Raw genomic sequence first — 16,505 nt, forward strand, 5'->3', positions numbered from 1 at the left:
TCCCATCACTCACCAATTGGTGACATGCTTCATCATCTGGTCTTCTCTTAAAGTCACTCTGGTGACACTATGGGCTACAACCCCATCATAGGGATCGGGGAGCCCGAGGATGTTTTAGTTCTGATAGTCAGAAGAGAAAACTATACTTCTGTCTAGATTACCAGAAGAGAGCAATTGATAGAAATAGATGTAGTGCATAATAACAAAAATGATATGTGAATTTAAAATTGAACTATGACCGACCCTATGTTTATTATGTTTTTAAACATCAGACAGTTATTTGTTACAAACTGTTGTTTGCACTGTTTTTAGTTTGGACTGTGAGAGACAATAATAAACATAGGGTCAATGATCAATGGTAGACATTTTCTTGTGTAAATAGTTTGCCCAACTGTAGCTAAGACTCACTCAAGTTTAGAATTAATAGTGCCTGACCATCTGTTCCCGGGGGTGCCCAACTTAGGCCCAGGGGGGTCAGCTCTGTGATACCTTTCCAGCATATCAATGTTGGGTCCGTTTAGATACAGTGAATTTAAATGGAACTTATTTACGAAGTCACCGGTTATCCTCAAAACCTTTCTTTCTCAAAGGTAAGAGGCTTACAGCCAGGACCAGCACGATTGATTTTTTATTAGGTCTCTGTTAGCCAAGACCTTTGAATTTTACTAAAATGTTGTGTATAACATAGTTACTTAGTGGGGTTTCAGACAGACTTCACTCATTAGTCTGTGGTTGGTGTTGTTCACATTTTTCTCTCACCCACTCCAGCATGCATTAATGGGCAGTGCATTAGCCCACTTCAGCCATTGGCTGACTTGACAATGAGTTATGGCATGCTGCTCTTTCACAAGGAACACATCCACACACAAAGTAGTCCCCTTCAGTGCCAGAGAGCACTATGTAATGTGTGCTTTTGCATTGAGCAAATGATTTGTTTTTAGATTGATAAGGACCCAGTATATTCCCACACAATAGTAAGGAACAACAAAACAAAACTTGCCAGAAGGCTGGAGGCCAACAACAGGCCTATTGGCTTTCTCAGTGCTTTTTCACTTTGGCAAGGCTGGCTCAGAAATTGAAAAACACTGAGATACACTATAACAACTTATGGTACTTAGTTTCTGTTTGGGAGCTGCTAGAAAAACTATTCAAGGACTCATATTAATAGCAATTTAAAAACCAACTAAATGGTTAAGTCATATTCTATATTACTATTTTTAGAAATGACACTTTCATAAAGTTTTCTTTTAACAGACTAAGCCAAATGGGCCTTTCTGCCAGTGTCCAGTGTCACCTTACTCCTAAATGGCTACCCTGTGGTGAGATGTGGATTGCTTTCAGACAGTAGACAAAGGTCTTGTGTGTGGGGAATTGGATTTCTTCCTTGTACTTGATGGCCTGAAGGGACTGTACCGAGCCTCTTACTGAGCTCCAAATGATGCCTACCATGCCACTGGCACATGTGGCGCACACCTAGGCCTGCCTCCTGTTTGTCTTGCTAGCCAGGTTGGTTCCAAATCCAATGGGAGGGTAGGCTTTCCAAAAACAAGTTTGGAGTGACCAAAGGGAGGGTTTGCCCATTTCCATAGCCTTATCTCTGGGAGGGCACAGAGCGCTCTGACCAGGGGAAGAAACCTTCTGCCATATTGGTTTTAGGGAGAGAGGAGTACTGTGGGATAGTTTATAGTAAAACACACAGGAAGCAAAAGTGGATCAGGTTTCCCCTGGGAACTTTTACCTCATTGGTTAGGGAGTGGCCAGGAGTTTCTCCACCCATAGGCTGGCACTGGGCATAAATGTATTACCCCAGTTCTGTCCTAAGGACACCACAGGACTGGTGGAAAATCAGAAGATACACTACCTGCTGTCTGAAGAACCTGAAGGAAGACTGGACCTGCTTACCTTGAAGCGCCAGGACCCTAGACGTGACTCCAAGGGTCAGTTAGCTGACCTCCTATTTGAGCTACAGGGACACAACAAGACTCCAGAGGCTGCTCTACCTGTAACTGCCCAGTTCCAACCTTTCCTGCCCTGGACCATTCTGCTTGCCTCTGTTGGAATAAGTCCTAAGCCACAAGTTGTGTCCGCCTAGGTCCTGACATGTGGCTAGTGTTAGTGTGCTCCTCTTACCCCAACTGCAAGAGCAGGGACTTTGAAACTTTTAGCTAACTTTTGCCTTCAGAGAACCAACAGGCGACTGAGACTTAATTCGAAGACGTCTAATTGCCTGTCAGATTCCAGTTGCTGCTGTGCCCTGCTGAAGGAGATCTGACTTCCCAAAAAGTTTCTAAGTCCAAACGTACAGGGCTTCATTGGGACCGATGCTGAACAGCAACCCGTCGACATCAAGGCTTTCTTGGGCAGAGACTTCAAACTTCCACCGCTCTGAGCTTTACCACGTTCATCGAAGATCGTACCGAGACCCCGCTCTTCAGCAACTTTCTATCATCTAGCCCAGCTTCAGATCTGGCTAGGAGCTTGCCTTGCCGGCCACTCATTGATGACCACCTTTTCTCCTGAAAAATGTCGAAGCCTGGAGGAAAACATTTCTCAGGGATAAAGTTGATTTCTGTATCTGACCCACGCTGCATCGCCGTCGGCGTTAACCTTTGTCTGTGACATGGTCTAGCACGACCATATAACTGCGGTTGGGGCTTTTTTAGTTTAATTCAAACTTTAAAAAATCATATCTCTGGTTCTACTTACTGCATTTTTGTTGTTTTGGGGTCATTTTATTTATTGAAATAGTCCCTATTTTTCTAAGTTAGTTTGGGATTTTTTTTGTTTTGTTTCCACTTTATTACTGTTTAAGCTTTGCATAAATACTGTACACATTGCCTCTAAGTTAAGGTTTGTTGCTTTGTGCCAAGCTCCCAGAAGGTTTAAAACAGGTTTGTTTAGTGACTTTAGTGGTTTCAACCTGAAAATGATTGTTAATATCATTTGGGTTCTCACTTCCTCAACTAATGCTCTAATTTCTTATAGGCAGTAACTAGTGGCATAACCAGTGTGCAGTGGGCCCTTATGCAAGTAAAGGAAATGGCCCTAAACCCCTGCCAGCCATAATATAAATCCATTGGGCACCTGCTGCACCAAAGATAGCTGTGCTCCTGGTACTAAGCTAAATTACAGTAACTGTGTGTTAAATATGCAGTATCTTGGAAGCAGTGGTAGCCTTTGTGGGTCAACAGTAGAAACTGGAGGACTGCTAAAAGCCTTTTTTAAGGCTGCTTCATTTGGCCAAAAACATGAAATCTGAGGCCATCTCACATGAGAGGGATTACAGATCTAGAGACAGCAAGCATTTCTGCACCCACAGGGCCAGACCTAGTTTCTTTAGGAACAAATTTTGCTCACACAGGCACAGGTTGAGAGCAACACCACCAACAGGAAGCCCTCAGTTATGAATTTAGACCCACAAAACAAGAAAGAATCACAGTGTGTGAAATACGCCAATGCCCAAGGTTGAGATGTGTCCTAAATATGAGAGATTTCTACATGATGTCAGGAAGCCATGATGGGGGAAGCTGCTACGCAGCTCACAGCTTACTGTTGTCAGCTTTCAGTCCTCCCCTGAAGGAGCCACAACAACTTCTAATGTGGTGCATGATGCCACAAAAACCAATACTAGGGCACCTCAATTTGGACCTGCAGCACCAAATGCTGTCTTTCCAAACAGATCTTCTATAGGACCTCAATTCTTAACTGTTGCACTGCAGCACTTCCCAAAGCTCTTACATTGCGCCTAAATTCCCAGCTGCAATATACTAACTTAAGGATTTTGTCTTGTTAGTATATTGTCTTAAGACCAAAAAATACGACAAAAATACTAACTTAAGACAAAATACTAAATAAAGACAAAATCCTAACTTAAGACAAAATACTAACTTAAGATAAAATACCAACTTTACCACTACTAAATGTCTTCTGTGAATACCAAAAGTAGTAAGTTTAGGATTTTGTCTCAGATTAGTTCTGTGAATCGGCCCCACAGTTTTTAGTGGTACTGCAGGCGAAAGGTTAATGTGGTATATAAAAATAACTTACAGTGAGCTTTCCCCCAACTCATTGCTTACATAGGTTGCCCGTCACTCTAATTTGCTTCATTTGTATTCAATGGCTTTCCTTGTCCATTTTGTGTTTGTACCTCCCCTATTTTACTAAGATGTGGGAAAGACCCACATCTTTCTTAAGATTTCATCCCTAAAGAACGTTTCTTTGCTGTTCAACACCCTGAGAAAAAGCCGAAACTGGTTGCCCTATTAAAGCCTAAAACTCAACCCCAGAAAAAACAAATTTCCCACTAATCTACCTGAAAAAAATCCAGCATGCCCATCCACCTGTGGACTGACTCACATTCTCTGTGGATTGTAAACTAACAATTGTGGACAGTGGCAAATCCATGGTATTCATCCTAAACAACTGACTTTCCACTCTTTTTCAGCTTGGCACACTCTGGGGCATTAGACAATTTATCCCTGATCAAGTCTTAATGACTGTATTTCAGAACCTCATTCTTTCTAGACTAGACTAAGAGAATGTCTTCTCATTGATGCACCAAAAGTTCATCTCGCTTCCCCTCCTTCCCTCAGAGCTGTGCATCATGGTGCTGCTCTTGTTTGTTCTGATTTCAGAAGGGTTGACCATTAGTCTTGTCCTTTTAACTCCACAGTGAGTCCTCATTGATGTAAAAGTGCAATTTAAGACAGTCTGCACAACTCACAAACCCCTACACATCTCCCTCATTCTAGTGTGGCCGAGAAACTGAAAATCTCTATTGGTCAACTGGGGTTCAGCAAAGCAGAATCTCTTCTCTTTGAGCCTCCTACTTCCAAATGAGATAAGTGTGGAAAGCAATCCTTCTCCAACAATGCAACAAGAATCCAAAATTCTCCGCTAGCAACTTTACAAAGAAGTATAATATCCTCCTATTGAGACTGAGAGTCTGTTATTCATGATTAGGTACTTGATGGAGTTGAACAGAAATGTGCTCAGTCTGCTGGTTTAATTTAAAATCCGACAGTGGCCAATTTAGCTTCTCGTCCATCCTAAGGCAGAAGAATAAAGAAAAGTTTTAGGAATATTATGTCAACATTTCGTGGGAATGGGGGTTAATTTCCCTATATGTTCATAGTTAGAATAAATATTAGTTCTTCTGGGTTTTACGTTGTTTTATAAATACTTCCTTCTTCCTCTTCCTCCCTAAATATAAAAGTAAAATAAAAGTAATTTTAAATAATGATCGACATTGGGATTCAACATAATTTGCAGCTCACATTTGCTTGCTTTCTATTTGCTGGCTTCATTTGTTTGAGACTATCCAACAGATCTTTGCACCTCCCCTGAAGCAAAGCCTGTTTACCACCTTTCTGACTGACTCCTTATATCTTCAACGAATGCTCGCATTCTGAGAACTGTTTTTAAAACTGTTTTGTGAGGCACTCCAGAAGTGTACTTGTTTTCAGTTGTCTCTCTTGTATGCCAGTTTACAACAGTAAACGTACTGTATATCTTTGAAAAGGTTTCCTGCCTTCTGTACTTCTGCTTCACTGAATCGTCTTAACCCTGTCACTATCAGTTCATCAATCTTGCATGCATGTGAGGAATAACAATCTGTCAGCGAGCTTGTTCATGTTGGTCAGTGCTCTTTACTAATAGCATAACTTAAACAAGAAATGAATGAACAATAAACATACCTTTAAATGTTGTTTCTTTCTTGTGACATTTGCTGTCAAAGGTCGAATGTTAGGCTCTTCTGAGGGCGGTTGATGTTTACTTTTCTTTTGCTGACTGCAAAGTGAGAGCATTTATTTGACCATCTTGCTCGGTACTGGGGTGTGGAATGTTGTATGATGTAATTTGTCTAGCACACAGCACCATTTTAAATGCCAGTGCATTAAATGTGCAAATATTTTAGAATATAAAAGAATTAGGAAAGGACAAGTTAGGCAATTTTTTTGTAAATCCGAGTGTGGTACAAACAAATATTTTAATACAGTCAAAAGAAAACAACAAACTATGTGATGCCGGTTTCCACACATTATCATTTGTGCGCTGTATAGTTTTAGCAGTAAAACTGTGTGTCTGTGTAGATGTAATGGAAATTTCAATTGAAAATGTGTTGTCTGTAATGGCAATGGCAGTGAGCTACCACACCATGCATACTCCACTCTACTCCTCTATACGACATTCTACTCCACTCTATGCCATGAGACTCTACTCCACTCTACCCACTCCACTCTGACACTATACTCCACCCTACCCACTCCACACTATAGCATTCCACTCCAAGCCATTCTCTTCTACGCCACTAACATTTAGCCATGCTGAACAGCAGTAGTGCTGATGTACAACATGGCTAAAACACATTGGCAAGGCCAATAGCTCTTGCATAATTGAGACCTATTGGCTTTGCCAATGCTTGTTGATTGGTTGAGTTTTGTTTGGTTTTTGATCTGTGAGATATTGTCGTAGTTGAGTTGTTTCACATGGTCAGCTTTGTGATGGGGCGAAGATAATGTTCACAGTAATGTCAAGAATCTTTTAGATCAGTGGCTTTTCTTCTTGAATACAAATCTTCCTGGGATTGGAGTAGTGAGACAATAGTAGTATCTCTGCAGTAATGTATAACGATTGCAATCACGCTGTATATCAACTGCTGAAGGAAAAACACAGGTGGCACAAATTACAAAGCTATTTAAATGTGTACGGTGTTGGATCTAGCCCTGATCTCTTGACTGGGTGAGAGTATTCTGCTTAATTCAGAAACTCTGTCCATCACCACCTCTTGTTGTTAAATATTTTGTCCACCCTAAGCGTGGAAGGGTATACTCAGATGTGAGTCCCTTGCTCATTGCACCATCAGGATTCAGGCAAGCCGGGCCGATGACGGCTGAAATGCCAGAAACCGGTCCCCGGAAGCTTGTTTCCTTCCCAGTGTAAGAATTGGCTTGGTAGTTTGGTTTGCCCTGTTCCCACCATGCACTGGGACAGGAACAGACTAATTTGCATATAGCCAGGTTCTGAACTGGGATGGTGCAGTGAGATAAAAAACGGTGTTGGATCTAGCCCTGATCTCTTGACTGGGTGAGAGTATTCTGCTTAATTCAGAAACTCTGTCCATCACCACCTCTTGTTGTTAAATATTTTGTCCACCCTAAGCGTGGAAGGATATACTCAGATGTGAGTCCCTTGCTCATTGCACCATCAGGATTCAGGCAAGCCGGGCCGACGACGGCTGAAATGCCAGAAACCGGTCCCCGGAAGCTTGTTTCCTTCCCAGTGTAAGAATTGGCTTGGTAGTTTGGTTTGCCCTGTTCCCACCATGCACTGGGACAGGAACAGACTAATTTGCATATAGCCAGGTTCTGAACTGGGATGGTGCAGTGAGCTAAAAAACGGTGTTGGATCTAGCCCTGATCTCTTGACTGGGTGAGAGTATTCTGCTTAATTCAGAAACTCTGTCCAGCACCACCTCTTGTTGTTAAATATTTTGTCCACCCTAAGCGTGGAAGGGTATACTCAGATGTGAGTCCCTTGCTCATTGCACCATCAGGATTCAGGCAAGCCGGGCCGACGACGGCTGAAATGCCAGAAACCGGTCCCCGGAAGCTTGTTTCCTTCCCAGTGTAAGAATTGGCTTGGTAGTTTGGTTTGCCCTGTTCCCACCATGCACTGGGACAGGAACAGACTAATTTGCATATAGCCAGGTTCTGAACTGGGATGGTGCAGTGAGATAAAAAACGGTGTTGGATCTGGCCCTGATCTCTTGACTGGGTGAGAGTATTCTGCTTAATTCAGAAACTCTGTCCATCACCACCTCTTGTTGTTAAATATTTTGTCCACCCTAAGCGTGGAAGGGTATACTCAGATGTGAGTCCCTTGCTCATTGCACCATCAGGATTCAGGCAAGCCGGGCCGACGACGGCTGAAATGCCAGAAACCGGTCCCCGGAAGCTTGTTTCCTTCCCAGTGTAAGAATTGGCTTGGTAGTTTGGTTTGCCCTGTTCCCACCATGCACTGTGACAGGAACAGACTAATTTGCATATAGCCAGGTTCTGAACTGGGATGGTGCAGTGAGCTAAAAAACGGTGTTGGATCTAGCCCTGATCTCTTGACTGGGTGAGAGTATTCTGCTTAATTCAGAAACTCTGTCCATCACCACCTCTTGTTGTTAAATATTTTGTCCACCCTAAGCATGGAAGGGTATACTCAGATGTGAGTCCCTTGCTCATTGCACCATCAGGATTCAGGCAAGCCGGGCCGACGACGGCTGAAATGCCAGAAACCGGTCCCCGGAAGCTTGTTTCCTTCCCAGTGTAAGAATTGGCTTGGTAGTTTGGTTTGCCCTGTTCCCACCATGCACTGGGACAGGAACAGACTAATTTGCATATAGCCAGGTTCTGAACTGGGATGGTGCAGTGAGATAAAAAACGGTGTTGGATCTGGCCCTGATCTCTTGACTGGGTGAGAGTATTCTGCTTAATTCAGAAACTCTGTCCATCACCACCTCTTGTTGTTAAATATTTTGTCCACCCTAAGCGTGGAAGGGTATACTCAGATGTGAGTCCCTTGCTCATTGCACCATCAGGATTCAGGCAAGCCGGGCCGACGACGGCTGAAATGCCAGAAACCGGTCCCCGGAAGCTTGTTTCCTTCCCAGTGTAAGAATTGGCTTGGTAGTTTGGTTTGCCCTGTTCCCACCATGCACTGTGACAGGAACAGACTAATTTGCATATAGCCAGGTTCTGAACTGGGATGGTGCAGTGAGCTAAAAAACGGTGTTGGATCTAGCCCTGATCTCTTGACTGGGTGAGAGTATTCTGCTTAATTCAGAAACTCTGTCCATCACCACCTCTTGTTGTTAAATATTTTGTCCACCCTAAGCATGGAAGGGTATACTCAGATGTGAGTCCCTTGCTCATTGCACCATCAGGATTCAGGCAAGCCGGGCCGACGACGGCTGAAATGCCAGAAACCGGTCCCCGGAAGCTTATTTCCTTCCCAGTGTAAGAATTGGCTTGGTAGTTTGGTTTGCCCTGTTCCCACCATGCACTGGGACAGGAACAGACTAATTTTCATATAGCCAGGTTCTGAACTGGGATGGTGCAGTGAGCTAAAAAACGGTGTTGGATCTAGCCCTGATCTCTTGACTGGGTGAGAGTATTCTGCTTAATTCAGAAACTCTGTCCATCACCACCTCTTGTTGTTAAATATTTTGTCCACCCTAAGCGTGGAAGGGTATACTCAGATGTGAGTCCCTTGCTCATTGCACCATCAGGATTCAGGCAAGCCGGGCCGACGACGGCTGAAATGCCAGAAACCGGTCCCCAGAAGCTTGTTTCCTTCCCAGTGTAAGAATTGGCTTGGTAGTTTGGTTTGCCCTGTTCCCACCATGCACTGGGACAGGAACAGACTAATTTGCATATAGCCAGGTTCTGAACTGGGATGGTGCAGTGAGCTAAAAAACGGTGTTGGATCTAGCCCTGATCTCTTGACTGGGTAAGAGTATTCTGCTTAATTCAGAAACTCTGTCCATCACCACCTCTTGTTGTTAAATATTTTGTCCACCCTAAGCGTGGAAGGGTATACTCAGATGTGAGTCCCTTGCTCATTGCACCATCAGGATTCAGGCAAGCCGGGCCGACGACGGCTGAAATGCCAGAAACCGGTCCCCGGAAGCTTGTTTCCTTCCCAGTGTAAGAATTGGCTTGGTAGTTTGGTTTGCCCTGTTCCCACCATGCACTGGGACAGGAACAGACTAATTTGCATATAGCCAGGTTCTTAACTGGGATGGTGCAGTGAGCTAAAAAACGGTGTTGGATCTAGCCCTGATCTCTTGACTGGGTGAGAGTATTCTGCTTAATTCAGAAACTCTGTCCATCACCACCTCTTGTTGTTAAATATTTTGTCCACCCTAAGCGTGGAAGGGTATACTCAGATGTGAGTCCCTTGCTCATTGCACCATCAGGATTCAGGCAAGCCGGGCCGACGACGGCTGAAATGCCAGAAACCGGTCCCCGGAAGCTTGTTTCCTTCCCAGTGTAAGAATTGGCTTGGTAGTTTGGTTTGCCCTGTTCCCACCATGCACTGGGACAGGAACAGACTAATTTGCATATAGCCAGGTTCTGAACTGGGATGGTGCAGTGAGCTAAAAAAACGGTGTTGGATCTAGCCCTGATCTCTTGACTGGGTGAGAGTATTCTGCTTAATTCAGAAACTCTGTCCATCACCACCTCTTGTTGTTAAATACGTTTCACTCAGGCACGTAAATAGCTTTGTTTATGAGAACAAGCCTAATTTTTTTATCTACTAATTTGGATTTTATACTCATTAAGTGATTCTTATGCAAAGTTGTTTTTGTAAGCAAATCTACCTCGGGGAGGGGGGGGGACAAGTAAGCTTTACAAGGCTAGAGTCTCCTTTGAGTTTGTGTACAGATTCTTACATATCTGTGGATAGGGTCTTGGACTTTCAGATCCACCCGAGACAAGATAGCGATCATAACGCCCTAGTAATGACTCTCATACCAGGGAGTTTGGGCCTGTCTAACTCCGCACCAGTGCCCAACCAAACACAACATGTATTGTCTCTAACCAAGAACAGGCGGAGAGTGAAGTGGTGTTATATCCAGGGATCTCCAATTAAATTGGCAAATATTTACCATCAGGTCCTGCCACACTTAATAGAAATGGGAGAGGCCGGAGAAATGGACACACAAACGGGGATGGTGGATAGGCCTCTAAAAATCCATAAACAGTTGACATCCAAATTGCTTGGTGTGTTTTATCAGGTAGGAAGTCAAAGGGCGAAACCCGTCCCAGTCCATCCTTGGTACAACGCTAACTGTCGCAAGGCCAAATCAGAACTGTTAATTGCAGTAAAGGCTAAGGACAGGTCAAGAATTAATCTGTGTAGGATAAAGTAAAAGCAGTTTATCCATTCAGAAAAGAAAAACTGGGAAGCCGACAAATGGGATGATCTTAGGAATGCCCTCTTGGGAAAAGACCTAAAAGCCTTTTGGGAAATAGTCAGCTCTGGGGGCAGGGAGTGGAGACCTGCTGTAGAACCTAACATAGCCCCAGCAGTCTGGGAAGCTCACTTTGGAGCATTGTATGCAAATTCGGGCAATGACGGTATTTCTTCTTCGCTTATGAACCTCATCCATGAGCATCGATTGGAGGGGGTTTGGGAGATTACTTTATGCGAAGTAGAATCCGCCATTGTCAAATTACAACCAAACAAAGCGCCAGGCTTAGATAAGCTTCCTGAGGATCTTATCCGGACAGAACCAAAAATGTGGGCACCGTATTTGTGTGTTCTGTTCAATGCTATTTTAAAGGGTATGGACCCGCCGGATACTTGGCGTGGTGCCGAGATAGTTCCGATATACAAAAAAGGTTGCCCACTCCTACCGTCCAATTATAGGCCTATCAGCCTAATAGACACCACTCAAACACTAATGGGACGGGTTATTCTAGATAGAGTCCAGGGCTAGATTGAGGAGAAAGAGATCTTGAGTCCCTTCCAGGCTAGTTTCAGGACGAGTATATCGACTATCGATCAGATATTCAGACTTCAGGTCTTATATTGGAAGACAGTGAGAATAGAGGGTGGCAGCCTCTACCTCATCTTCGTTGACCTGAAGTTTTCCTTCAATCTGGTCCCCAGAGAAAAGCTGTGGAAGGTACTGTATGACCTTGGTATCCCACCATATCTTCTGGATGTGTTGGTGAGGTTGCATTAGGAGACCTACGCACAAGTTAGGTGCGGGAAGCATGCTGAATTGTCAGCACGTTTCCCGGTGAAACAGGGGGTGCGCCAGGGGTGTGTCTTGGCCCCCACTTTATTTTGTTTATACATTAATGGGCTTATATACCACCTACTTTGAGTTAAAGATAGTGATGCCCCAAGGTTAGTCTGGGGAGGGTGCCCGCGTTGATGTTTGCGGACGACACTTTGTTGTAGTCCAAAACATCAACGGGCATCCAACGCACCCTGGACGGCTTTGCCGACTTCTGCATATCGAGAGGTCTGGAGATCAATCTAACTAAAACTAAATTTATGATCTTCAACCCTCCTAGGTCTACTCGCCCGAATCCACTACTGGATGGCACTCCCCTGGAGAGAGTAAAGACTTTTGAGTATTTGGGCATTACCTTATCAGAACAGTTAGAATGGGACACCCAATTAGCAAAGGCATCTCTAAAGTTAACCCAAATGGCGGGGGGATAATGAAAATGTACAGATTGTCTGAGTTCAAGCCAGCTGTCCCTGTTATTGAAATCTATAAAGTACAGGCTAGGGCGGCCACCCTATATGGGGCTGAACTATGGGGGCACTGTAGGCCCGCCAACCTCATGAAGGTAGAGCACGCATTCATGAGGAATTTGGTGGGACTTCCATCTAGTACACCGTTAGTACCCCTCCACATGGATTTAGGGTTACTTCCCATTGAGGAAGAAGCTGCTCTAAGGCCACTCATGTACTGGAGAAGGATATGGGTAGTTCCTGATTTAGCCTCCTATAGAGATGAATTTAGGGAGGTTTGGCTAAGTGTGAGCACCAAGAAAACCCTGTAGCTCAGTTACATTAGGGCACTTAATAGTAGGATAGGAAGGCCTGAGCTTTGGGAAGTTCCAGATGTAGCGTGCCAATCAATAACTAGGGCAGATTTGGTGCAATATTATAAGCACCATAATCTGTTATCCCTTCATGCAAGTTCCACAGTCGGTCGTTTGCAATAGAGTTTCTCAAAGTGAAAGCGGAATATAAAAAAAGAAGAGTTTCTAGACCTGATTTATCCATCTGCGGCTAGGAAATTAAATATGCACTTTAGATTGGGGACTCTCCCTCTTATGCCATTTACTAGCAAATGGGAGAGTCAAAAGAACACTGAATGTCCAGCATGTAAATATAGGCTAGAGTCAGAAATTCATGTCTTTTTTATCTGCCTTGCATATTATGCATCACGCAAACGATGGGTGATTCAAATCTGTTGTAACTTAGGTTTTAGACATTGCCTTCAAGCTTTTTTAGGGTTTTAAAGTACGATACCCATCCCCCTATTGTTGTTGCTGTCTCGCGTTTTTTGAACGGGATGTGGCACAAGCGTAGGAGTTTTTTAAAATAATTATTTGCAGAGCTGTATACTTGTTTCCTGTTAAAAGAAAAGTATTCCGGTATTGACATATCTGGGTAGCTGGAATCTCCCCATTAACTTAGTGACTATTATTGATAACTCTTATTGAATTTTGACTCTGTTTTATTATGGGATCGCTAAACGTATAGTTTTAACTTGTTAATAATGTTGAATATATGATTGTTTTGTACTGTTCTATGTTATTTATTAACTCAATAGTCGTTGTATGTGTGTATTTAGTAATGTGCCTTTATGGTCCGTTGTGACCGAAATAAAGTTATCGACTGACTGGCATATCTGTGTGTACTTAAGAAGCTCTCTTTGACACCTTCAAATATGCAAAAGGCCAGACATTTTCTCTTGAAAATGGTAGGAGTAATCCCTTTCTAGGGTAGGAAGGAGACTCTTACATCAACAAAATTGGGTCGGCAGGGCTAGGTGAGAGGTCGCATTACGGAGAAAAATTATTTTAATGTGAAGAAGAAAACAGTTAAGAGATTTTTGCATGTTTATATATTTGCTTATGCAAAAACAAAAATTCTCAGAAAGTTTCCAGGAGTATCCCTGGATCTATTCAGCTGTGGCAGGCTTCCATGGGAGCTTCTGGAAACTTTTGTAAATTCTGGAAAGCAAGAACCTATCCGTATGTGATGCCGTAGACCCGTGGTTGCAAATTGACGACTTTCTTCAAGAATGATGATAATGATGTACACAAAGCTGAGAGGTGACCATCTCCATGGAGAGGATAGAAACCTTCTGATTTGTGGAAACAAAGCTTTAGGTAAGGTGCTAGAGTAAACGTATGACGCAAGTGACCTTGTCTCTTATTCTGATGCAGGTTTTGCCATGGTGATTCACGAGAAGACTCTGACTGCAACGGAAGGGAGCCGAGTGACCCTCCAGTGCCAGCTCAAACACGCCCATGATGTACTTCAAGTCACGTGGCAGAAGGACCCTGGAGATTTCAGTGGCACCATGGCCACCTACAGCAAAGCCTATGGGCGGAAACTTATGGGTCACTACAAGAGTCGTGTAGTCGACTTCTCCAGGACGGAACTGAACTCCACAGCAATAACACTCCATTCTGTTAGCTTGGGTGACGAAGGCTGCTACAAGTGCATCTTCAATGTGTTCCCAACTGGAGCCATCATAGGAAGGACGTGCCTCCATGTCTATGGTGAGATATGACCCGCTCATACCCAGTAGAGTCTTAAATGTGTAGATCGCTTTCCTTTCGAGGTATTGTGGCCATCCACAGTGACATTGTTATAGGAGAGCCGGTCAGACCAAGGGAGCTCATACTGTAAGGAAAATATGCATGTTTTTGACATGTATGTATGTATATATGTGGTATTGCTAAACAAACTAAATTCTTCAGCTCTCATTCATGCACAGATAACACAAATATTGTACTTGCAACAAGCATTCATAATGTCACCTCTCTTCCATCCTGGAGAACCAGGGGGCCTATTAGGATGGCGGACGGACCTGCGTCCGTCCGCCACCCCCGAGGTGGAGGGACCGTCCGCAGGGGCAGCGGCCGTGCCTCCGGTGCAATTAGGATGTGACTGCCACCCTGGCGGTCACATCCCTTATCTTTAACCTTGCGGCGGGTGCTGCTTGCAGCAGCACCCGCCGCAAGGTTAAAAAATGCATGCCTTACATTTACATGCACAAAGCGGCAGGCACCGCGCGGTGCCTGCCGCTTTGTGCATGTAAATGCTGGGGGGGTACCATAGGTACCCCCCATGTGCACCCCCCACACCCCTGACACCCTGGGGGCCCGCAACGGGCCCCCAAAAACAAAAGACCACATGCTTTTCCACGGCGGAAAAGCCGCCGTGGAAAAGCATGTTTCCGCGTGCATCCTAATATGGCTGGCGGTGTCTTGCAGACACCGCCACCATATTTGCCAGCCCACACCGTGGATCAGCGGCGGACGGACTTGCCGCCCGCCGCTGATCCCAACGCCATCCTAATGTGGCGGTGGGTGTTTCAAATGTCCGCGGCGGTGAATCCGCATCCTCCAGGCTGGCGGTGGCTTCCGGAGGATGCAGATTTACCGCCATCCTAATCGGCCCCCAGGTGCTAATTCGGCCTTTTTACTTGGCCAGATATTGAGAAACTCGAGATAAATTACCCCTGTTCCATGTGCCTCTAAGTGAAAATATGTGTGATGTAAAAAGTCCTATCTTCATGATATGTAAAATGTGCGATGCAAAAAATATCATGTCCCTCGTATCACATCCTGGTACCCAGTATCTGGTGCTACTGGGCTCCTAAAGACAATACTGTTTATTGTATAGTATTCATGTTTATCATACAGTATCTCGCATTTAAGATGTTCCGATTGCAGTCTGTGCCAAATCCTCCCTGGCTCCTATTTGCTACTTTAGAGCTATATGTATTACCTAAAATAAAAATAGGATTTAAATTACGTTTACCCAAAACGACCTAATTCTGCAAAGCTGCTCAGTGACTCTCAGCAGACGGTGTGGCGTTTGTCTCAGATTGCCAAAATACATACAGCTGGTATCCATGCGGATTAAGCATTAGTATTCAGTAGGTTTTTATTCTCCTGGTGAAATTGTGGTTGACCAGTTACAAATGGTTTCTATTAGTCCCGGGTGCTGGCTTATAAAGTCTTGGGAATTGTAGAATATATCTCTTGTAGGGAAAAACAGGTAAATTCTACAAGTTACAAGAAATGCCTACTGAAACCAGTAGTAGCCATTACCTACTATTAACAAGTTCTATGACGTAATTGCAAAGAGCAGGAATTTCCTCCTTCAAATCTCAGTAGATGTGTCAAAGCCACATGCCACCCAATTGCATCCAGTAGAAATGTTTTCCCAGGCCATCTGGAGAACCCCTGGGCAGGCCCTCTTTAGAGAACAATGAACAGAATAGGGAAGGCGTGACTCGTTTCCTCGTGCAGAACTTCCGGGGTGAGTGTCTACCACGTGTGCATTCCAACGTGATGCACCTATGTTTAGAAAAGCTATTATTAGTATCTCAATGAAAGAGGAAGTGGTCAGGATCAAAAGAAATCATGACAATGGGGGGCGGTGTTCAAGGATGTGCAGAGGTGATGTCACACCACGCGAACTGTGATAACATTCTACAGTGAAACCGACTGACTCATATCCCATAGTGTCACTGACATGAAGGTACTTTCCAGGATGATCGGTCACTTCCAATATATTGCATTTGATGCCTTTTGGAAGTGATCATATATTGGGAGGTGTGTGTATGTATGTATATATACATGTGCTATGGTCCGTGTCCGTTCATCTGCACCAGGGAATGGTGGGAAAGTAGCGGAGTACTCAGATATATATATGTATGTATGTGTGTGTATATA

At 44.1% G+C, this 16,505-nt stretch overlaps 1 protein-coding gene across 1 annotated transcript in view; it reads left to right on the top strand.

Annotated features, from left to right (window-relative positions):
* Positions 1-16,505, top strand: part of LOC144772439 (nectin-3-like) — a 72,712-nt gene that overhangs the window by 11,602 nt on the left and 44,605 nt on the right. The window contains exon 2 of the mRNA XM_078656762.1: positions 13,980-14,318. Coding sequence (XP_078512888.1) covers positions 13,980-14,318 — 339 coding nt within the window. The remainder of the gene's footprint in view (positions 1-13,979; positions 14,319-16,505) is intronic.

This window comes from Lissotriton helveticus, chromosome 8, assembly GCF_964261635.1.
Source record: "Lissotriton helveticus chromosome 8, aLisHel1.1, whole genome shotgun sequence".
Taxonomy (NCBI): domain Eukaryota; kingdom Metazoa; phylum Chordata; class Amphibia; order Caudata; family Salamandridae; genus Lissotriton; species Lissotriton helveticus.